Source organism: Gracilinanus agilis, chromosome 1, assembly GCF_016433145.1.
Source record: "Gracilinanus agilis isolate LMUSP501 chromosome 1, AgileGrace, whole genome shotgun sequence".
In the NCBI taxonomy this organism is placed as follows: domain Eukaryota; kingdom Metazoa; phylum Chordata; class Mammalia; order Didelphimorphia; family Didelphidae; genus Gracilinanus; species Gracilinanus agilis.
This window is the reverse complement of record NC_058130.1, coordinates 784,425,764-784,449,762: the sequence shown is the minus strand read 5'-3', so window position 1 is coordinate 784,449,762 and position 23,999 is coordinate 784,425,764. Positions and strand designations below refer to the sequence as shown.

Sequence of the window (23,999 nt, the reverse complement as noted above, 5' to 3'; positions counted from 1 at the left end):
CTGGGGGCCTCGGACACTCCTAGCTGGGTGACCCCCACTGCCTAGCCCTTATATGCTCTTCTGCCTTGGAACCAAAAATCAGGGTTCATGGGAGAGGGGAGTGCCCTGACCCAAGTGTTCCCTCCCTGCCCTCAGCTTAGGAAGCAGGGGCTGGGGATGCTTCCCCGGCCCAGAGAAAGAAAGCTCCAGGCCACGGTCCTAGGAATGCAATAAAGACATCCTATAGGATTTTATTATTTCATTTAGAACTGTAGAGTGTTTGAAAAAGCCCCCCACCCCCCCTGCCCACCCCACACAGTCGGCGCCCTTCCCCTCTTCAGAGCTGGTCCAAGTCGCTCCCAACTATCCTACCCACCCGTCAAGGCCTCTTCTGTGCCGTGAGGCACGACCGGGCTCTGCCTCCACCAGAGCCAGCTCCATACCTGCTTCGGGGAGCCTCGGAGCAGAGGGATCCCTCCTCGAGGGGCCTGGATGAGGTGAGCGGACGAGGTGCCCGAGCCCGGCGAACATTCCTGAACGCCGCCAGTCTGCCGACCAGGGAGAGGCCTAAAATCTCTTCGAAAGTCTCCCATTTGCACAGCTCGTCAGAGGTCCAGTTCTCTGCCCTGGAGGCCAAGTGGCCAGCGAGGAGGAGGCCGGAAACCCCGTGCTCGCTTTCGACATCTTCAGAGGCGGAGGCGAAGCGTCACTGTGTCGTGCCCCGTGGAGGCCCTGCCACCCACCCTTCCCTGGGGACGGAGAGGGCCGGACTCGTGGCGAGGTTCAGTCTTCACTGGAGTTGTCAAACTCCTCCCAGTCAGACACACTCATGACCTCGGAGCCCAAGTCGGGGTCGCGCTGGCCCCGGTCCGGGTGCCAGTCGGGGGTGCGGCGCGCGGGGTCTGTGAGCAGAGATCTGGGCAGAGTGAGCACGCAGGCGGCCAGGCCCGAGATGGCGTTCTCCAGCTGAGGACCCTCCTCCCAGCAGTCTTTGTCCGCGTCGTACACGTGCACGTAGCTCATGCGGCTGCCTCGGTTGTGGGAGCGGCCGCCCAGCACGTAGATCTTGTTGTCAAGGACGGCGATGCCCGGCTCGCCGTGCCCGGCGGGGAGTGGGCACACGGCCGTCCACTGCCTGGTGCTTGGGCTGTAGTAGACGACCTGCGAAGGAAAAGAAAGCGTCCAGATGAAGGACTGAAGGATTTATGGCGCCCTTACCAGGGGCCGGCGCGGGGAGCCCCCACTCTGACGAGGGAGCCCCCCGAGAGCCGCGCCAGGCCGACGGTCCCCGGGGTGCAGCGGCAGAGGTCAGCCTGCTTCTCTCCAGTCCCGTCGGCTTCTGGCACTGGACCATCCACGCCGGGGCGACGGCTCGCTTCTCGGCCACCTCAGACCGCGGCCTCCCTCGATCTTACCCGGCCATCGGCACCGCCTCCAAGCCTGGAGCCTCCCGGACAGCCCCAGCCAACCCTAGAGCGCGGGCAGCTCAGGCCACGGCGGTCCCATCGGGAAAGGCTCGCTCATTAAATGGGGGGTGGCAGACGAGCTGCTTCTCGGCCCTGGGGGCGCGGGGGCCCGGCACGGGGCTCTGCACTCAGAAGGGCTTCCTAAATGTCTGTGTGACCACCAAAGACTCTCCCAAGATGGGGAGTCAGGCCTGCCTGGGACTAAGCACCCCCCCTTCTCACCTGGTGGACGTCTCTCCGGTAGCCCGAGTCATTGTTGCTGCCTCCAATCACATAGAGTTTGCCCAGCAGGGTAGCCATGCCGTGCCAGGCGCGCCGGACAGGGCCGTCGGGCAGGGCCTCCCAGCAGTTGGTGTCCGGGTCGTAGCGGGTCAGCTCCTTGAGGTAGTCCTCCCCCCGCCGGCCGCACGTGATGTACATCTTCCCGTCCAGCGTGGCACCGGCGTGGGCATACACCTACCCGGAGACAAGGCGGGCAGAGCGTCAGCTGGGCGCCGAGGGGGCACCTGGCGCTCCTCCTCTCTCTCACGGGCTGGGAAACGCGAGAATGAAAACCGGCCCCTGAGCACGGCCCCCGCCTCCGCCTTTCAAGTCTTCTCCTATCCCCGGACTTGGCTGGGCCGCCTCTGACTGGAAGCGGCTCGTCCTCCCTCCGTCTCTGTCCTCTGCCCACCCCATGCCCAGGCAGTGCCCACCACACACACGGCGGGCACCCATCACTGCCTGCTGCCTAGGTAGTCTCAGCCCCCAAAGGGGGGCCACAGAACCAGGAGGCATTTGGCCTCGTCCCCCTTCTCTGTCCAACGAAGACGACCTTCCCTTGCTCTGCCTCCCTCGTGAGGAGACGGTGGGACACGGAGCAACATGGGTGCATTACGAGAGCGCGAGCACAGCGGGGAGCCCGACTCCCCGCCGCTCTCCGCTCGGCGCTGCTCTCCTCTCCCTTCAGCCCGTTGTCGGCCTCTCCAGAAGGCCGAGCATCTCCTTGAGGAGGCCCACGTGGGCCCCAGTTCACTGAGGATGCTCAGGGTCAGGAGTGCAGAAGCAGCAGAAGAGCAGAAGCTCCCAGACTTTCGGGGGGGGGAATGGGGGGGCACACCACGAAGAGAGAAGAGAGGCTGGGAAAGTCCTGGGAGGAAGCATGCAAGGACACCGGCCTGGAGGAAGACTCCAGAGCAGTGGCCCCAAGTCGGGTTTCTGGAGGAAGAAAAGGAGGGGAGAGGGCGACGAGGGAGGGAGTGGCCGACGTCCGAGGACAGGGTCAAAGATGCCAGGCGAGCAGGCTGGAGGCCAACCACAAGTGTGGCCACGTCGCTGTCCTGCTTGACAACCTCCAGCAGCTCCCGCCACCTCCAGGACCCCCCAAAGCTTCTCTGGCTTTCCAAGCCCTCCACACTCCAGGCCTGATCTCCCCTTCCAGCACTCGTGTCTCTCACTCCAGGGCCTCATTCCCCACCTCTGTAACTTTGCCTTGACTGCCTTGTGCCTTCTCCCTCCTCCCCTCCAGCACTTCTTCTGGATTCAGCATTACAGAATCAGCATCTTTGGCTAGTTTCCAACCATGGTGGTGCCGTCATCTGTGTCTAAGACCTCGGGCACAGCGTCTGGTACCCGGCAGGGCTCAAACTACACTGGCTGATGAACCATCACCTAGGCAGGCTCCACCATCACCACCTGGGCTCATTTCCATCCCCCCCAGCCCATCCCACACTCTTTCTGAGGGAATGGAAGCTCCCCAAGAACAGGGACAGGCCCGGGGCTCCTCCTCCTCCTCGGCCCAGGGGCCCACACACAGCGGGGGCCTGCCTGGTGCCTGAGACTGAACAAAGGACGACCACATGGAGAGGAAGCCCGAGCTGGCCTCTGTGGCCACTGCCTGTCATCAGATCCAGGGTCAGCCTTGATCTTTTTTTTTTTTTTAAACCCTCACCTTCCGTCTTAGAATCAATATTACCTATTGGCTCCTAGGTGGAAGAGTGGCAAGGGTGGGCAATGGGGGTCAAGTGACCTGCCCAGGGTCACACAGCTGGGAAGTGTCTGAGACCAGATTTGAACCCAGGACCTCCCATCTCTAGGCCTGACTCTCAATCCACTGAGCTACCCAGCTGCCCCAGACAGCCTTGATCTTGCCCATACTTGGCTGTGTGACCCCAAGTCTGGCGCCTCGGCTTTCTTACTTGTAAATGGAGATGCCAGTCCTCGCTATAACACAAGCCCCTCTTCTGTGCCATAACATCCCCATGACCGGCTCAGCACCCCATTCTGGTGACCCTAACTCCCCAGGTCTGACTACATTTTAAAGCTGAAATCTCAGGGTATCTCTAATATCGTCACTTTACAAAAGTGGAATCTGAGGTCCAGCGCAAGGCCTAGCCAAGCCCACGGAGGGGGGTCTTTCTGACCTTCTGCTGTCCAGGCTTCCTGCTTCAGGCACTAGCCGTGCCCAGGAAGGGAAAAGGGGGTCAGGCAGGCTGTGGGCAGGAGTCATACCATTCCTTAGCAGGATGGATGGGCTTCAGGGGGAAAAGAAACTGCCCCAAAGAGGCCACACAGAGCAGAAGCCTCCCCGCTGGATTCTCGGGGAAAGGAGAATGATTCCACGGCTCAGAGCACTGAAAGTTCAGCACCCAAGGGGGCTACGTGGCCCGCTGTGCTTTCCACGTCCTTACTGACGGGGTGCCATTCTAGAATTCTGACTCGGGCTGGCCTCTCCGAGTGTCTGCCCTCAGGGTTCTGCCGACTCAGGCACCCACGAGCCACACATGGGACTAGGAGGAAGTCACCTCAATTCCATGAACCCGCTTCCCCAGCTATAAAACGGGCCATATTCCCAGGACTCGGGGCTTCATGAGGCTACTGAGAGGCGAGGTCCCGGCTGGCTACCCGAGGCTAGAGCAGACGACCCTCCTCTTATCTCTGCCTTGTACTCACTGTCCCCCACATGTGAGACCACACACACAAGCCCCCGTCACCACCTACCCAACCAGGTCAACCATCACCTGCTCTGAGAACCCCACCCTGATCTTCCCCACAACCCCTGGCCCCTCAGAGGCAGCTAGTAGCACAGCAGAGTGTGCTGGACTGGGTGTCAAGAAGACCCGAGTTCAAATCCAGTCTCATTCACTAGCTGTGGAACTCTGAACAAGTCATTTAACCCATCTGCCTGTTTCCTCCACTGTAAAATGGGGATAACAGCCCTCCCTCCCAGAGCCGAGGCGAGGATCAAGTGAGGCAATATTCCCCGAGATGCCTCGTGCCATTCTCCTCCTTCACTCCTAACCAAGGCTCACCCGACGCCCGCTCAGGTGCCCTCATTCCATCGTCTCCTCCCTCTCCCCGGTGTCCCCGCTCGATCTCTTGTGCTCGATCCCCCTCTCTCCTGGCACATTCCCTGCTGCCTACAAACATGCCTCTGTCCCCCCACCCAGAAGAATTCCCCCCCCCCCCGGGCCCCTCCATCCTGACTCTCTTCTGCTCCCTGGAGCTAAACTCCTGGAAGAGCCACTGGCCTGACACCAGGCTCCTCTCACTCACTCTTAGAATCAAGGCTGTGTATTGGTTCCAAGGCAGAAGAGCAGCAAGGGCTGGGCAATGGGAGTAAGTGACTTGTCCAGGGTCACCCAGCTAGAAAGGGTCAGAGGCCAGAGTAGAACCCAGGACCTGCCATCTCTAGGCCCGGCTCTCAGTCTGGTTTCAGCCTCATCATTCCACCAAAACTGCTCTCTCCAAGGTTACTAATGATCTTATTTGCCAAGTCCAGCAGCCCTTCCTCATCCTCATCGTCTCTGCCCTCTGCAGCCTGACTCTCTCCTCCTGGACACTCACCTTCTTCTAAGCTTTCAGGACACTCCTCTCTCCTACCTCTCTGACCACTCCTCAGTGGCTGCACCGTCCTCCAGATCACGCCCTCTTCCCTTCTCCCTCAATACTACTTCACCTACTGTCTCCTCGGCTCCCATGGACTCCATGGCCATCCATCTCTCTGTGGGGGATGCTCAGGTCCCCCTTTCCTGCCCCAATCTCACATCTCCCACTGCCTCTCAGACCCCCTGACCTGGCTGTCCAGGAGCCACCTAAAGGATCCACAAAGGAACTCCTGTGGGTCACCTGGTGTAGACCCTCATCTCCTCCTGACCACCAGAACAGCTGGTAACGGTTTGCCTGCCTCCAGCTCCATGCAGCCTCTGCAGTGACTTCCCTGGAGCCCCTGCCCCCACTCTGCCCAAGAGGGGCTCCCTATTGCCTCTGGGAGCTTCTGGCCTTCAAAGCCCTTTGGCCTTCTCACACCTTACTCTGACACAGAGCCTTCAGTCCAGTGGCCTGGCCTGCCAGCTGTTCCATGAACAAGCCCCTCCATCTCTCAGCTCTGGCCATTCTCTCCTGCATGGACTCTGTCCCTCCTCCACACCTGAGCTCCTTAGCTCACCTCCCCAGCAGCCCTCCTGAGCCCTCCCAGGGCCTTCCCTCTGATCATTCTCTCCTGTTTATCCTGGGACAGAGCTGTTTGCCTGCTGTCCCACCCCAAATTAGCCTGGGAGCTTTTTGAGGGCAGGGACTGTCTTTTGCCTCTTTTGGTATCCCCAGAGCTTAGCCCAGCACCTGGCTTGGCACACGGTAGGGGCTTAACAAACACTCGTCCTCTTTTCTGTTCCCAATGAAGAAAGATTTATCAGTTAGCCATCGTGTGCCAGGTTCCCCTGACCTCTGAGCCCCCCATTCCCATCAGGGTCTTAGTTCATTTGTATTATTCAGATCAGAGTACATGCCTTACCACCCCGCCAGAAATCATAGGCCTCTTGGGCTAGCAGCCAGGCAAAGTCTGAGGCGGCCCAGGGCCCTCCTTGGCCACTTATTTACTGGGTGTTTGATCGAGGACAAGTCCTTTAAGGCCTCTGGGCTTCAGTCTCTTCCTTCCAGCAGAATGAGGGAGCTGGACTGGATCTTAGTCCCCTCCTGTGCCCTGCCTGGTTCCTCAGGGCAGAAATAGCCCAGCCTGGCAGCGGTCAGCCTGGTGCGATCAATGATGTGCTCAGAGATCTGAGGCCACAGAATCCCAGAGCAGCCAGGTGGTCTGCCTGTCCGCAGTATGGCCCAGAGTCTCCACTGTAAAATCCCCAACAAGCCTCTTGTTCCAAGGCCCATACCAGTGCTTGGAAGCCTTAGGGATGGGGGGACGGGGCCAGGCCAGTGAGGGAGTCCTGTCCAGCCTCCTCGCCCTCCTTCCTTTCCAGCATGAGCCTGCGAAGCAGGGCCCCCAGAAGGCCAGAAAATAGCTCCTTTCAGTCTTCAGAGCTGGCAGGGGCCCAGCCTGGAGACCCTGCCCAAGGCCAGACAGCTAGAGCTGGTCGCCAGGGCCATAGAGGAGATCAAGCCCGCATCCACTGGGCACCAATTCAGGGCTGTTCCCACTCTCCTGCCATCTTGGACCAGCCAGGGCAGGTATGGAGAAAAGAAACAAGCCTCTGCTTTGACACAAGATGGCGCCATCCCCATTGGACAGCTGTGAAAAGGGAAGCTCAGAAAATGCCAGTGGCTTTCTCAGCCACCACAGGGCAGGGCTCTCGACCCATGTGGAATCCACTACCCTCAAAGCAGGTTCAGGTCTCGCCTCTGACATCTACCGAATTACTTGGCATCTCTGGGCCCAAGACTCCTCTGTAAAATGAAGAGCTTCAGCGGGGTTAAGTAGGCAGGGAGGGAGCACGGTGGATAGGTGCTGGGCCTGTTTGAATTTGAGTTTGAATCTGTCCTCACACACTCACTGGCCGGTGACCCTAAGCAAATCACTTCACTTCTTCTGTATGCCTCAATCCAGTGGAGGAGGAAATGGCAAGTCATTGAACCCATCTGCCTGAGGTTTTTCCCCAAAGCCTTGGCAATCAGGCACCCAGGTGCAAACGCCAGCAGTCCTTAGTGGCTGTGTGCAGACACTCAGAGGGGGAAGGGGAAAGCGTGCAGAGCTACAGAGATGAGGGGAATCTCCCACCACCAGAACATCAGGACAGTAAGCAGGGCTAACGCCTGGCCTCTGCGGGGGAGAAGCCGAGGAATGCGAGCACAGGCCCTGCCTCCCTCCATGGGGCAGCAGCCCTGGCCCCTGGGTCCTCCAGTTTATACCACTGCCTGATGACGTCCGAAAAGCGAGAAGAGACTCGATTTCCTCCCCTGGGGCACTGCCCTGACCATCCTGCCCTCTTTCCCAGGGCAGCAGTGAGAGTAAGAGAAAAAGTCGTGGCTTTGGAGATAGAAAAATGTGGGTTACAATCTTTGCTCTACCACGTTCTAGCAAGGTAACTGAGCAGCCAAGCCTCGGTTTCCTCGCTGCAAAATGGAGGAGATGGCAGCATGGAGGAATTTCAAAACGGACTTACCTCCCAAATATCCCAGAGGGCCAGCATGAGGTTCAATTGAGGTACATGTTTGAAGGCAGCTGGGTTACTAATGTTCTTTTTGCCAATATTATACAAACTTCTCTCCCTCGGGAGGCAGCCAGGTGGAGCAGTGGAAGCCTGGGGTCAGCAAGACCCGAGTTCAAATTCAGCTTGAAAAACTTCCTGGCTGTGTGACTCTGGGCAAGTCACTAAACCCCGTTTGCCTCAGTTTCCTCATTTGTAATGGCACACTGCTCTAGTATCTCTGCCAAGAAATGGGGTCACCGAGAGCCAGACACGAGAACAACTACTCCCTCAAGGCTCCCAACCCACTGCCTCAAGAAGAACTAGACACTCGGGGCCACCAAGATCAAACCCAGCCCTTGGCCAACTCCTGACCCAAGCAGCCAGCAGCCTTTGGCAGAGCTCCAGCTCTGCACCAGGTCCCAAAGGAGATACAGAGATGAAGAAAGACAAGGCCCTGGTCCTCCCGGAGCTCCAACAACAATCAGTCAGATTTGTCCAAGCTCCCATTCTTTCCAGGGGTCTTTGAAGCTATGGAATCATGACATGGCAACAATGCCTTGTGACTGTATCAAGGCAACCACCTACTGAATCCAAAGGAACCAGGCCCAGAGCAGCCTGAGGGACTTTAGATAAAACAGCTGGTATCATCAAAGAACCCACCAAGAGCCCCAGGACTATTCTAGGAACTGACTGTCCCAGCCCTCCCCCAGAGCGATCAGACTTAAGCTGGCCAGGCAGCCAGTGGGCTCCTTTCCTTAGGCCACATAATAAACATAATGCCAGCACCGCTTCCTCCACTTCCCTCCAGGCTGTAGGGCCACACACCCACGAAGGTACTTGGGTTGGCACAGCCATAGAGAAGCAGATCCCCATGCAATGAGTTTGAACTCTGGGCAGACCATCCCCGACTCAAAATGTGAGGGCGGCCTAGCACTGAGCTCTGACTGAGTTTGTTGGCCCATCAAGAGAGCAAGAGTAAAGGGGGAGAGGGGATGGCTAGAGGAGGGAGAGAAGAGACAGAGAGAGGAGGGGATGGAGGGGGGAGAGGAGAGAGAAAGAGAGAATAGGGGAGGAAGAGGGAGAAAAAGAGAGGAGAGGGAGGGAGAGCTCACGGGCACACACACTCAAGTGCCATTCTAGTCCCCACTCTCCCAGTCCCAATCCAGCTCTATGAATCTGCCTAACAAGCCTGTTTCCAGCAGCAGGCCTCAGGCCCAGTCCCTAGCTTCCACAGCTCCAAATGAGCCTCAGTAATCCAACTTGAACAAAAATATGCATGTATTTTGTATGTACACATGGGTGCTTTCCTTAGAAATGTCTGCACCTATTTTGGGCACATGGATGGTGGCGAGTGTTTCCTTCTGGTATCCTTCACAACAGTCTTGGACCAGAGTAGCCAAGACCCTCATTGTGGCTCATCCTGACAATTCCACTGTTGCTGTGTCCCAGGTTCTCCTGTTTCTGTTCACTGCACTCTACATCAGTTCACGCGAGTCTTCCCAGGTTTTCCTGAAACCAGCCCACTCGTCCTTTCTTACAGTGTGGTACTATTCTGCCACAACCTGTTCAGCCTTCTCTCAATTGATGAGCATTCTCTCAGTTTCTAATTCTTTGCCTCCACAAAGAGTTGCTCTAAATATTTTTGTACATATGGGTCCTATTCCTTTTTCTTTGATCTAGACCTAGTAGTGGGAGTGCTGGGTCAAAGAATATGCAGAGGGGCATCCAGGTAACTCGGTGAATAGAGCACCAGGCCTCGAGACAGGAGGTCCCGAGTTCAAATCTGGCCTCAGACACATCCTGGCTGTGTGATCCTGGGCAAGTCACTTAACCCCCATTGCCTCACCCTTACCACTTGGAACTGATACTTAGTATTGACTCTAAGACAGAAGGTGAGGCTCTAAAAAAAATGCGGTTTATAATCCTTTAGGCCTTGCTTCAAACTGTTCTCCCGAATGGTTGACCAGTTCCCAGCTTCACTGACAATAGCCTTATTTTTTCACATCTTGTCCGGTATTTGTCATTTCACTATACTGTCATGTTAGTCAATGGGATATGTGGGAGGTGCTCTCTCAGAGTTGGTTTAATTCACATTTCTCTAATTATTAGTGATTTAAAGTATTTTTTCATATGACTACTAATAGCTTCTATTTCTTCTTTTGAAAACAAGGGCAGAAAATGCCTAGCAGCCAGGAAGTCACACTTGGTTTGAAACATTACAAATACTTTGAAAGAGTAATCAATGAACAAGTGTTTATTAGTCCTACTAATTGCCAGGTACCAGGGATATGAAGACAAAAACCAGACAGTCCCGGCCCTCAAGGATGTAAAACACACATAAGAACTATCCAAGATAAAGACAGGTCACTCTGAGGGACCACAGCAGCTGGGGAGTGAGACCTCCCATGGGGGCAGGCTCTCGAGCTAAGACTCTAAAAGGCTCAAGGGAAGAGAGGCAACTCAGGCAAAGACTCTGAGGCAGAAGATGAAATGTCACATGAACAGCAACAAGAGCAGCCTGGCTGAGCCACAGTGAAGTGAGGGAAGGGAAGCGGGTGGGCTGGAACAAGTCTGGAAAGGAGCAAAGGGGCAAAGGAGTTCAGAATTGGTCCTGGGGGCAACAGTCTGGAGCTTTCTGAACAGTGAGGCCTGCAAGAGCCTGAAGGCAGGGGTGACAGTGGCCAGGGTGCAGGCAGCCATATGAGGCGGGCAGTCATGGGAAATGGTGGGAGAAGCCTCCCCAAGAATCAGTCAAAGCCTGGATGAGTGGTAGCATGGCCCAAAGAGCAGAAGGCTCTGGGAGAGGCAAAGAAAAGGCTTCAGATGGGCTCGGCATGGCATGCCGATGACACTTCTGGTGTGAGACGTCCAGCACACAGCAGCAGAGAGGAGAAGGTGACTCCTCGCTGTGGCCACTGGGGATGTGGGTGCACACAGGTAATCCATGAGCTTACCAAGAGAGACTTCAGGTAGAGGAGCTGGGCCTTTGGCAAAGCCCCTGACCTCAAGATGCCAAGCCAGCAAAGGAGAGGGACAAGAAGCAACGACCAGACGGGCAGGCAGAGAACCAAGAGGAGGTGGTGGTCGGGCACTAAAGGGAGGTCAAGAAGGCCCAGGACTGAGAAAAGGCCATTCGGTCTGGCAATGCAGAGCTCCAGCACCATCCATCATCTCTAGCTCACCAGTGAGAACTGACTTGTCCTGAAGGACACGGTGAAGAAGGCAGCCCTAGGACTCTGGCACAAGAAGGTAGGGAGAGCTCATCAAGTCAGACAACAGTATAAAAAGATTTTCTTGGCTAAAGATTGGGGCAACTGGGCGGTGCAGTTGAAAGTGTGTCAGGTCTGGAGTCAGGTAGACTCACCTTCCTGAGTTCAAATCCTGCCTCAGATACTTCCTAGCTGCGTGACCCTGGGCAAGTCTCTGCACCCAGCTGGCCTGAGTTTCCTCATCTGCCAAATGACCTGGAGAAGGAAATGGCCAACCACTCCAGGATCTCTGCCAAGATAACCCCAAATGGGGTCAGGAAGAGTCAGGCGTCACTGAACGATAACAACAAAAGGAGGAGGTGATGGGCACCAAGTGACTGCAGCTGAGCAAAGCTCCCCACTCTCAGCTGCCCTTCGAGGGTCGCAAGTCAAATCTCAGAGAACCTGGAGCTCCTGACAGCTCCTAGTTCAGAGGAAGCCCCATGGCCCAGTTGTCAGAACCCAAGGCCTGAAGGCAAAGATCTGGGTTCAATTCAGCCTCAAGCCCTTCCTATCTGTGTGACCCTGGGCTAGTCCCTTCACTTCTGCCTGCCTCAGTTTCCCCAAGTACAAAGTGGAGATAAGAGGACCAATTGCACACAGAAGGAGCTTAATGAATACTTGTTGCTGAGTTGTTTTTAGTCAAGTCCAGCTCTCTGTGCCCTCCATGTGAGGTTTTCTTGGCAGAGATACTGGAGTGGTTTGCAACTCATTTCTCCAGGTCATTTGGCAGATGAGGAAACTGAGGCCAATTAGGTGCGCAGACTTGCCCAGGGTCTCATTCTCTCTGTAATCAGGTAACTAGAGAGTGATGTCAATAAGCCAACCAGGCCCTGTGCCAACTCCAGGCTCAAGGGTGGTTTCAAACCTTTAAGGGAAAGTCGGCCTAGCTGGCCCTGAGGGAGATTTCCAGCATCGTCCTCCAGCAGTCTCCTTATTCCTCTTACCTTGTACCTAATGCTATTCCCTGGAAGACATGACTGCTTCCGTCTGTCCTCCCACAGAGGCCCCGGGGACCAGCCTGGGGAGTCCCAGAATTCCCAGCACGGTGCCAGGGCAGGGCAGCTCCCTGCCAACTCCAACCTTGGCCTCCAGGCCCTCCCTAAGGAGACCCTCCTCCCCCAATGCCACCCTCAGCACCAGGCCTGGCATCCCAGGGGGTTCTACACCCACCAGCAGGACCCCTTACCTCCCTCTTCAGGGGTGCCACGTAGCTCCACGTGTTGCTGTCAGGGTCATAGCGCTCCACTTCCTTAAGGTCCGCATGGTAGTCTCGCCCGGCCACAGCATAGATGTACTTGCCCAGGACACACACACACAGGTCAGCGTGTTCCTGCTGCAGGGACTGGATCTGAAACCACCTGTTGTGCCTTGGGTCATACCTTGGGAGGAGACAAGCAGACGGGGCGGGGGTCGGCCGGGCCCCTCCAATGGAAGCCGCCAGGGACTCTGCAGCCGTCCGGCCCAAGGTCCTCGCTTTGTGGCACCCACAAGCAGTCATCCGAGGCAGAACTTCAAAGTGGGCCTCAGGACAGAGACACTGGCTCAGGAATAAGAGGGAGGGCTGGGGAGGCCCAAGTGAAGGGACTTGTGCGGTTCACAGGGGGGCAGCCTGGGGGTGCTTCCTCCTCTGGGGCCTCAGGAGCCCCAAGCCCAGGACCTTCAGAGGTGCTGATGGATCAAGCGAGGGGGTACCTGGAGAGATGAGTGGCTACAGAGCAGGCATGAATCACAGCCCAAGCCAGAAGGTCGAGGGCTACAAGGAAATGCTTGTGCCATCCAGCAGGAAGGTTATCTCAGGAATATAAATCTGGTGAGACGGGGAGGGGGGGGGAGGGCCCAGGAGACTCGAATGGGACAACACATACCCAGCACCCTAGGAATGTCACTAAGGATCATCACTGCTCCCCACCAGTGGCCACCACCAGGCCGATACCCAGGGAAACCCACTATCTGCCAAGTGGTCCACACTGAAGAGGCTTTCTCCAGGGGGTACCACGGGGCACAGAGTGCCAAGCCCAGTGGCAGGAAGACACAAGTTCAGACCCTGCCTCAGGCCTCGGTACTGGGGTAGTCCCAATAAGCAAGTCCCTTCACCATGCCTGCCTCAGTTTCCTCAACTGTAAAATGGGGATCAGCATGGCACCTGCATCCCCAGGTGGTTTTGAGGATCAGATGAGGCACAGCATAATGCCCAGGACACAGAAGGCACTTAATTTTAAAAGCTTCTTCCCTTCTCCTCTGGGATGGCTCCGACTGTCAGGGCAGTGCCCAAGCTCTAGGCTCATTCCGTTTCTGCAGCTTCTCTACCCAGTCTTAGCCATACTGTCCAGGGTCACAAGAGATTTGGAGCTGGAAGGGGCCTTGTGGGCCACCAGGTCCCCCCACCTTTCCCACTTTACAGATGACAATATAGAGGCAGGGAGCACTGGGTCTTGCTCAGGGTCACTGTGTGTCTGAGGTATGACATGAGCCTAGCTCTTCCCGATTCTAAGCCCAGGGCCATGCTCCGACCCCCACAGGCCTTCCCCCACCCTCCAGGCTAAGCATTCGTCCCTAACACTGCCCAGACCTGTCAAAGTCCTTCTTAACATTCTGTCCCAAGAGTTGAGTCCCGCACCTGAGAAGGAGAAGGGTAGGACCATCCCCTCCAGGGCCCTGAGCACCATGGCTCCCTCTGTGCAGCCTCATCCAGCAAGGCCGGATGGTTTCTACGCTCTCCCTGAAGCTGGGGAGTTGGAATTATTCAGAAGAAAGAACTGAAAAAAAAGCATCAAAGCCAGAGAAAATCTGCAGTTGGCCCGGCTGACAGAGATCAGAGTTCATGGGCACAGGCCTGCCCTCACTTGGAGGCCCGCCACGGCCCAGAAGTGGCCCTGGGCCCTACAGGACTGGGCTGGCACTGAACAGGCTCCACCATGTCCTGCCCAGAACCTGGACTGAGAGGCTGGGGAGCCCTGGCCACTGTTAGAGGCGAATGTATAAGATAGGATATAAAGAGAGGTAAGATAGACATGCAGAAATGCCCAGGCAGCTAGAGACTTGGCTGGCAGACATGGACATTCTGTACAGAATGCAGCAGGAGCTAGAGAGGTTGTTGGAGTGAACTGTCAAGGCTGGAAGAAGGAGCTCAGCAGCTGTGATCCAGCTAACTGTCTGTAACCAGAAACCTTTGGAGATCCTGGATGTGAACAGCAAGCAAGTGCCTAGGCTGAGGAAAGGGTGGACCAATTGCAGAGTGCCTTTCTCCTTCGTCTTGTGGACTTGTTCCAGTTCAGTTACCTCACCATCAAGAATTCAACATGAGGGACAGCTGGGTGGCTCAGTGGATGGAGAGTCAGGCCTAGAGACGGGAGGTCCTGGGTTCAAATCCAGCCTCAGACACTTCCCAGCTGTGTGACCCTGGGCAAGTCACTTGACCCCCATTGCCCACCCTTATCACTCTTCTGCCTTGGAGCCAATACACAGTATTGACTCCAAGATGGAAGATAAGGGTTAAAAAAAAAAAAAAAGACTTGGACTTGGATCAGTATCTCTTGTCTCCAAAGCCCCTTAGCGGCCTCTCCTGTTCCAGCCAGACTGCCTGCCTGTCTGTACTAGAGTTAGACAGTGGTTGAGCTCTCCTTGTTAGATTAGTCAAAACTCTCCCACTTCCCTTTCCTAACTTCATTAAGCTGTTTTATAACTTCCTGTTTGTTTCCTTCTCCACAATATAGTGTCATTTAATCCCTGGCTTGAGTTCGAAGGCCAGTTGATCTCCACTGCCATTCCCTCAGTGCTGTCGCTCCTCATTCCCAAGCCCTGTCCATGACTTGTGGGAGTGGGTGCGATTGATTCCTTTGTGTTTTAAGTGTTTGGGTAGTTAACCAACTCACTCCAGCATTCCTCCAGCATTGCCCTTCTCCCTCTACTATCTCCCCAGTGCAGGGCTCGGCAACGGATGGCTCTTTCTGCAGGAGCCACAAAGTCCATTTTTTTTCAGGCCCTGTTACAGGAGCCACACTGCGAGCACTGCACGGCTCCCACAAAATGACATTTTAAAAAAGGTGGCGTTTATGGCTCTCACGGCCAAAAAGGTTGCCGACCCCTGGCCCAGGGTTTATTTACCCACTTCACCACACACAAAGCACCCCTCAGGCCAGGGGAGAGACTAGAGAAGGGGACACATGGGGGCAGAAGATGTACCGAATCCCAGAGCGATGCCAGGCAGTCCAGGAAGTGGGAGATCTCTGTCCAATATCCAACATTCTCCCCACCCCAAACTGGAAGCCACTGACCGAATGGCCAAGGAGCTAGAATCACTGAGTTCCCAAAGAGAGAACCATGGACACTCCGGCCAAGCTGGCCTGAATGCCCTCATGTGCCTTTGCCTGGGTCCACATACAAGCCCTTCCTAAAAACCTTTGCTTTCTGTCTCAGCAACAACTCTGAGACAGAAGAGCAAGGGTTAGGCAGTGGGGGACAAGGCAACTTGCCTAGGGTCATGCAGCTCTGAAGTGCCTGAGGCCAGATTTGAACCCAGGTCCTCCTGACTCCAGGTCTGGCACTCTACCCACTGTGCGAGCTGGCTGCCTCCTACTTTGTTTCAGAGCTCAGCTCAGGTGCTGACTCCTACATGAGGCCATCCTGACCCCCTCTCTTCTGTGCCACCATGTTCCGGCCCTCCCCCAACAACTCCTAGGTCTTCACTTTTTCCTTTACTTGGTGGAGCACGAAAGCTCCATGCCTTGCCCTTGTCGCCTCTGCGGCTAGCACCCAGAAGGTGATTCGCATGGAACATCTGGCCAGCTTGCCCTCTAGCGCTCTGGTTCCCTCTCCACCAAAAAAGAAAGCTCTTCTGTCAGAAACCAAGAGGTGTTCCTTATGCCGGGCCTTGGCGGGCAGAGAATGAAACCTTCCCTCCTCTCCAGAGCTCATGTTCCAATGGAGCGAGCTACAAGGCCCAACAGATGTCTCCACATCTACGGAATAGGCCCAAACGAAGACAAAGCAGTAGCCGGTGGTTGAGGAGGCAGAACACTGAAATCTGGGAGCCAGGAGAGACTTCTTGGAGGAGGGAGAGCATGAGCTGAAGCCAACAGAGGGATGGAAGAGGACAGGAAGAGAGCCGAGTCTGATGGGTCTGGGAAGGTGGTTGGGGGTGTGGAAGTGCAGGGCTTCCAAAGCTACACTGGGAAGTTTCTACCTTATTGCAGAGGCGAGAGGGAGCCCCAGAGCTCACCGCGGGGAGAAAGGGCAAGGCCCCAACATCACCGAAGGGGGCAGGGAGCAGAAACGGAGGAAGCAGTAAGTGGGGAGGCTGAGGAAGAGGACTATGGTGGTAGCTGTATGAGATGCGCAGAATCTGCCAGGAAAGGAAGAGCAAGGGCCTGGCAGGACGGGGGTCTCTGCCGAGGCAGGGAAGTCTGGAAAGAGGGTTTGAAGGGAAAAAGTAGAAGGCCTAGAACAGGGCCTGGGGAGCCCCTCACCCTTACAGGAACAGGGGGTGATGGGATGAACCAAAGGGAACTGAGACAGAGAAGTCCCAGGAAAGGAGGCTCCGACACCCGGGGGGACAGGGAGCTCCAGAGTCCCAACCCAAGAGGGGATGGAGGAGAGATCAGAGCTCCGGCTATTCCTAGCACACTGGCTCTTACAGAAAGGCCCATTGAGGGAAGATGTCCAGACCCAGACTGTGGGAGGTTGAGGAAGGGGAGAAGAGGGAAGTGCCATTTGGGCACCAGCACAGACCAGGGCAGGAGAAGGTCAGGAAGTATCTAGGGGGGTCTGAAACCTTGAAGGTCCCACCTCTCCTTGACAACACCCCCCAAGTTAGTGAGGGAGGGCCCCCGGCACACCCCCAAGGCAGCCCACTCGCCTTTGGGGCAGCCCCAACTCCTGCTTTGGTCCTCCAGGACAAGGTAGGTCGAGGACTCCCTCCTCCCCAACAGCCTCCCAAACCCTTGAACCCTTTTCGCCGAGGCTAACCTCAGTAGATCCTTTACCACACAAGCTCAAGGGGACCCTCTCTCCAGCCTCCAGTGCCCACAACTGAAGCCAAGTGTCCAGGCGATACCTGGCTGGGCCAGGGGCCAGGGATGGATCCCCGCTTCTCTCTCGCTCTCAAGACTCCTGCCTTTGGCCCCCATGCGGTCTGCCACCAGCCAAGGCCGACCCGAGCCCAGCCCTGCCTCCGGCAGACCTTCCGCCCGTCCAGGCTCAGGCGGCTCTCAGCGAGCGGCATGTGCCTGCGGCCTCAGTTTCCTCATCCACCAAATTCAGCGACCACCACCAGGGCAGGTACTGCTCTTCCCTCGCTGCCCTCCGCCTCCCCCACGTGGCCGCCCAGGGCGGGGGGCCGACCCACCTACCTCCAACACCTGGCCTCGGCCCGGAAGCCGCGCACGTTGTTGTCCCCCCCGATGAGGTAGACGAAGTTGTGCAGGACGGCCACGCCCTGGTTGGACATGCGGGGGGCCAGCGCGGCCGTGAAGTGGCGCCACTCGGCCAGCGTGGGGTGCAGGTACTTGGCCTGGTCGCTGAGCACGGTGGACGGCGTGGAGTGCATGCCGCCGAAGCCCACGACGCAGCGGAACTCGGAGCGCAGGGCCGTGTGCGGGCTCTGCAGGCTGGGCTGCAGGCTCTCGTGGCGGTGGTAGCGCAGCGCGCCGCCCACCGTGTCGCGCAGCGGGCAGGGGCCCAGCCGGTCGTAGAGCCTCTGCAGCAGCTGCAGCTCCATGAGCGGGAAGCGCACCGTCTCGAGCAGCTTGGGCGGCTCGAGCAGCGACACCTGCTCGGCCTCGATCTGCTCGCGGCTGTAGTGGTAGAGCAGGGCGCCCTCGTACACCTCGTTCTCGCAGCTCACCTCCAGCCGGTCGCTGCTCAGCAGGGCGTACACCTTGTCCAGCGGCAGCTGCCGGTACTTGTCCGTCCGGCAGAAGGCCACGAAGTTGCGCAGGATGTACGAGTCCAGCTGCTCCGTGAGCCGGCCCAGCTCGAAGAGGTCGGCCAGCTTGTACACGTCCAGGATGTTCTCCTCGTCCACCCAGGACATGAGGAAGTCGCAGCAGAAGTGGATGATCTCGGGGATCTGAGAGAGAGCGAGAGCGGCCTGAGAGGGGGGGCCAGCCACCGCCCCGCCCGAGGCCTCCCGTCACTAAGGCCCATCGATGCCACCGGCCACTGCCCGTGGGCAATCCCAGCCCGTCCACCAGGATCCCGGCTCTGCTCCAGCTGTCTTTTAGATCCAAGGCATAGGGCCCCCTCCCAGCCGCTGATGCTTGGGGTCTGGGCTCCCCAAAGTAATCCACCCACCTTCCTCCTCCTCCGGGGGTCCCCCACACACTCCCCAGATGATAGCAAAGCCTGCTCTCTGGGAAAAACTAATTATGCTCCCCTCAACCCTGTTTGTATTTTAATGGGCAACAGAAAAAGGTTCCAGCTATAGCTGAAGAGAGCGCTAGGGGACAGCGCGCTGGGTCTGGAGGCATCTCCCCGAGTTCAAATCCAGCCTCAGACACTTAATAGCTATGTGACTCTGTTTACCTCAGTTTATCAGTCTGCAAAATGATCTAGCCAAGGAATCAGCAACCCACTCTGGGATCTTTGCCAAGAAGAGCACGACTACCTGCCCCTCCCCTGCCCCCAGCCCTGGGCCCTGTGAACAGGAGTGGGCTGGAAGGCCAGGTCCCCGAGGCTTCCTCTCACGTCTAAGTAAGGGACTTCAGCAGGACTTCTCTGCTAGGGTTCTTGGAGCTGGCCACCAGCGGGGCTGAGGCACACTCCCTGCTCTCCTGCCAGCTAGCTGGATGAGCCTGGATCACCTCCCCTCAGCCCCAGCCCCCAGGTACTTCCTACGTAAACAGGGGTTGGAGTGCACTAGCCCATGGTGCTGCTGATGCCAACGTCCCCAGGGCAGGGCCCACAAAGGCAGGCAGTCTGCTCAGTATTATCTCCAGGTCTCTAGCTCAGTGCCTGGCATATGCATATATGAACAAGCAGTTTTCCAATGAAGAAATTAAAACTATTAATAATCACATGAGAAAAAAGCTCTAAATCCCTCTTGATTTGAGAGATGCACATTCAAACAACTCTGAGGTACCACCTCACACCTAGCAGAATGGACAATATGACAGTAAAGGAAAGTGATAAATGTTGGCATGAGGCAAAACTGGGGCACTGATGCATTATTGGTGGAGTTGTGAATGATCTAACCATAATGGAGGGCAATTTGGAACTATGCCCAATGGGCTATAAAACACTGCATACCCTTCAATACAGTTATACCACCACTGGGTCTGCATTCCAGAGAGATTTCTAAAGGAGGGGGGCTACTTATATAAAAATATTCATAGCTGCTCTTTTTATGGCGGCAAAGAATTGGAAACTGAAGGAATATCCATCAATTGGGGAATGGCTGAACAAATTGTAGCATGTGCTGTAAGGAATGATGAACAGGAACATTTCAGAAAAGCTGGAAAGACCTTTACAGACTGATGCCGAATGAAATAAGCAGAAGCAGGAGAACATGGGACGCAGTGACAGCAACATCGTACGACGATTAACTGAAAAAGACTCGACTTCACTCGGCAAAACAAGGATCTGGGACAATTCTGAAGGATTTATGGCAACGAATGCTTTCTATCCACCTCCAGAGGAAGACTGTTGGATCAGATGTAGATCAAAACAAGTCTTTCACATTCGTTGATTTATAGTTTTTTCTGGGGTTGGGGTTTTAGATGAGGATTCTCTTGCAATGATGGCCAACGCAGAAGTAGGTTTTGCACGATCCTACCTGTATAACCTGGATCAAACTGCTTACCGTCTCTGAAAGAGGGAAGGGAGGGAAACAATTTGGACCTTATAATTTCAGAAAATGTATGTGGAAAATTGTTACTGCACATGATTGGGAAAAATAAATATCTTTAAAAATAAAACAGATACAGGGACACAGAGACTTAGAGCTAGAGAAAGAGTCTGAGACAGATTCAGAGAGAGACCTAGAGACAAAGATTTAGTCAGAAGCAGAGACAGACTTGGTGTCAAAGGCAGAAACTCCAAGCTAGAAACACGGAGACGAAGCTGGCAGCCACAGCAGAGCATGGATTGATGCAGAGGGGATTCCGATGACCTGAAGGAGCAAACAACGAGGAGAAGGCCGAAGCAGCAGTTCAAGGAGGCGATCGCCAATAGGAGTGTTATTGAAACTAAGAACAGAAAAGATTCCCCAGGACGAGCTAGGCTGAGGTGTTAAAAGTTAAGGAGAACAAGGGCAGGTCCCTAAAGATGGCCCAGCCAGCAGTGTCCATGGAGCAAACTAGGAGGAGCTCAAGGGAGCTGTGGCAGCAGTCAAATGAGGGTAAGCAGAGTGTGTGCACAGCAGAAGGCAAAGGAGAGAGAGGCTGAGAATACCAGAAAAGAGCTAAGGTGGGTACAAAAGGCTGGTTGAGGAAAGAATGTTGATATGAGGGGGAAACCTGCCACTGGTGAATGACTAAGGCTTTCTTTCTTCTTCTCTTCCATTTGGTTTATCTGGCATCCTCCTTCTCTCCTGCCCAATGCCAGGCATCCCTGTCACCTACAGTGCCCAGCTCCTGACCTAGGAAGCCCTGGATAGCTTCAGCACTACCTTAGCTCTGGACTTGGCCCTGTTCCAGCCCTGGGGGCTCACCTGGAGTTGGCAGGCAGCCACCAAGGTCTCCTGGACGTTGTGCAGACTGAGTTCCAGCTCAGAAGTGTAAATGAAATTCAGGATCTGGCACATGGCATTATAGGAAACACCATGGATCAGGACCTCTTCCTGTTCCATTTCCCGCAGGCCCCCTGCAAACATTCCTCTGAAAAATGAAAAGACATAAAGGAAAAGGAGGTTATGCCAACAAGGACATTCAAGCCACATGCCCTGGACACAAGGACCTGAGCAAGAAACGTACAAAAACAGTGAGTCCTGGGACCAAGGGAGGTTAGCCAGCTGGAAGGATGCCCGACGACCAAATGACCAAGTCTAGAAATTCCTAAAGGCAAAATTGAGGTCAGCTTTGAAAGAATGGGCTTTGGGTTGGCTTGGTTCTCCACAACGCTGTCCAAAGAGAATTGGGGGCCAGGGCTGGGCTGGGCTACAAGGAGGGAGGTCTTACAAGTAGCCACCCAAGGGGAGCATCTAGTGGTTGGCCTTCTGGCACTAAGCTTTCCTCCCCTGGGCCAGGCTAGGCCATCAACCCACATTCTGCCACTAGTGGGCACTCTGCTGGCAGCTCGTTGGGTGACCTCCACATGGCGAAGACCTATCAGGGAGGCTGGCAATGAGCTGTATATACCTGAGTAGGAACTATGAACTCTACCAGTCCCAGGCTCATTAGAAACGAAGTTATATTCATGGCCTAAGTTACTTCTCTCCCCTCTCTGACCAGTGCTGAACTAAAAGACTAGATCAGAACTCAGCCCCAGAGATACAGGCACCAATCAGAAGAGTTCAACACAGAACTGGGCTCTAAGAGCAGTCCAAAAGCTGGGTGCCAAGGCCAGCATGCCAGCCCCTCCTCTGCCTTGTGAGCACCCAGCCTGCACAGCGTCAGCCTCTCATTAACCCCATCCAGCTGGCCAACATTCTCAATGCCCATCCCGTATTGCCCCGCAGGTCCTCAACAGGCAAGGGGAAGCAAAAGGGAACAAGCATTTCTCTAACACCTGCCTGTGCCATGTACCAGACACTGGGCCAGGGGCCTCATGAATATAATCTCATTTGATCCTCACAACCACTCTTGTGGAGGGAGGGTGGTGCTGCTATGATACCCATTTTACAGTGGGGAAAACGGAGGCAAAAAGATTAAGTGAAGTGCCTGGGGTCACACAGGTAGTCAGTGTCAGGGTTTGGATCTGACAGCATCTTCCTGACTACAGACCCACCAACCACTGCTCCAGGGGCAGGTTGGTCAAATGCCAATGGGGCATGAGGCCAATCTTGAGTTTCCCAGAGACTCACAGAGAGCCTGTATGCATATAGGAGCATGTATGGCCTGCAGGACTAGGGAAGAAGGCCAGGTCTGGGTAGTAGACAAGATTTGAATTCAAGTCCTGACACTGTCCTTCACCAGTTGTATCACCAGGGCCAGCTAAGTCACTCTCTCGTGTTCCTGCTTTCCTTGGCTGTACAATGAGTTGGGGGAGGAGAGCACGTGGCCCAGATGCCCTCTGAGGAGGCGGCTTCTGGCTGCCTTCCCTGGCCTCCTTCACACTCACTCCCATCAGCCTCTCAAAAGAATTCATTAGTGGGCAGAAGCCCAGGCAGACTCTGGAGGCCAGATCCTCCCTCACCCAGAAGATCTGGGGAAGGAGGCAGGGCAGAGAAGAGTCTCATGGATGGGGCAAACCCCAGAAAGGAGAGTCTCCTGCCAGAAGTTAAATAAAGCACAACCCCACAGCCATGTCACTGACTCTTCTTGCCAACATCAGCACTGACAGTTGTCTCATTGCCCTCCTCAGGCTATTGTGAGGAAAGCCTCCTGGGAACCTTCCAAGTGCCACTGGTACAGAGGGAGCAACTGCCAGCTAAGTCCTCTGAGGGTGTCACTGCTGTCCTCAAGAACCTTGAGGAGCTGCCTAGCACCCCCAGGATTAAGCAGACAGTCCACAGGGAAACTAGAAATGCTTTCCCAATCTAGCTCCAATCTTCCCAGGCGTATGGCTCACTGCCTTCCTCTATGCCATCTGTGGTCCTGCCAGACCACAGCCAGACATTCTACCTCTTGTCTTCATGCCTTTGCCCAGGCTCTCCAGACAGTCCCCTCAATGACCTGCAGGTCTTAGAATCCCTGGCTTCTTTCAAGGCTCAGCTCAGGTGTCACCTCTTGTGGGCAGCCTTGCCCGATTCCCCCAGCTGGCAGGGCTCTCTCTCTCCAAATGCCCAAGTCATGGAGATAGACCTTGTTCCAGGTTATGTATGCCTCTCCCTCAGCAGGATGAGAGCTCCCTGAGGGCAGACAATGTTTTCAATTCTGCCTCTGACTCCCGACTACTCCTGAGCAGTATCTTCCATGAGGCTGTTCTGCTGGGTCTTCTACTTTTGTTTCCTTCCCTATTCTGTCCTAAAGGGTGGCTCCCAGAATGAGGAGGAGGGAAGGGTCTGCTGGGCTGGGAACCAGAGGCGATGGAAAAACCAACCAATGAGGAACATTTACTTTTAAAACTTAATTGTTTGTTCAATGACATTCTGCCACAAGGTGTCCAAATGATTCTCTCTTTTTTCTTTTTTACTAACCCTTGCCTTCTGTGTTAGGTATCAGCTCCAAAGAAGAAGAAGGGCGGTAAGGGCTAGGCAATGGGTGTTAAGTGACTCATCTCGGGTTGCCCAGCTAATGAGGCCAGATTTGAACCCAGGCCCTCCCATCTCCAGACCTGGTTCTCTATCCACTGATCCACCTAGCAGTCCCATTAGGGGATTCATTCTTAAGAACCAAATCTATTCAAATCCAGCCTTTGACCAACAGCAGAAGCTCATGACCACAGATACAATTTCTTAACAACACTAAAACAGCAGCTCACAAGCACGTGAGGATTTCTGGTTACAAACTGCTTGGGTGGAATTCTCATGTATTAGCACATACTCTGGGGAAGGCCCCCAGCCAGGGCTGGAGAGCCATGCAAGAATCCAACAGAGTTCCTGGAGAAGGGCCTGGAAGCAGGAACGAGAGGCTCCCAGCAAGACCAGAGGTGGCAGAAGACAGGAACGCAGATGTCGTAGAAGGAAGTTGCAAGACTTTCAGCTTGAGGAGGAGCATGACAGAGAAGCTGACACTGTTCTCCCTCGTTGGCCCCCTTGGACTCAGTTCTCCCCTCCATGCAAATAATTCTCAGTCCTACCCTCTCTCTCTGGGGCACCAGGCCCAAATCCCTAATTGCCTCTTGGATAACCAAATTGGGAGTCCTTCAGG

The 23,999-nt window shown here is 55.4% G+C and overlaps 1 protein-coding gene across 1 annotated transcript in view; it reads right to left on the bottom strand.

Annotated features, from left to right (window-relative positions):
• Positions 1 to 299: 299 nt before the first annotated feature.
• The window catches only part of KLHL22 (kelch like family member 22), a 44,949-nt gene continuing 21,249 nt past the window's right edge, over positions 300 to 23,999 (bottom strand). The window contains exons 4-8 of the mRNA XM_044674768.1: positions 20,741 to 20,906; positions 17,442 to 18,160; positions 12,281 to 12,473; positions 1,668 to 1,901; positions 300 to 1,140 (exon numbers count right to left, since the gene is read on the bottom strand). Of these exons, the coding sequence (XP_044530703.1) occupies positions 763 to 1,140; positions 1,668 to 1,901; positions 12,281 to 12,473; positions 17,442 to 18,160; positions 20,741 to 20,906 (1,690 nt within the window). The 3' untranslated portion in view covers positions 300 to 762. The remainder of the gene's footprint in view (positions 1,141 to 1,667; positions 1,902 to 12,280; positions 12,474 to 17,441; positions 18,161 to 20,740; positions 20,907 to 23,999) is intronic.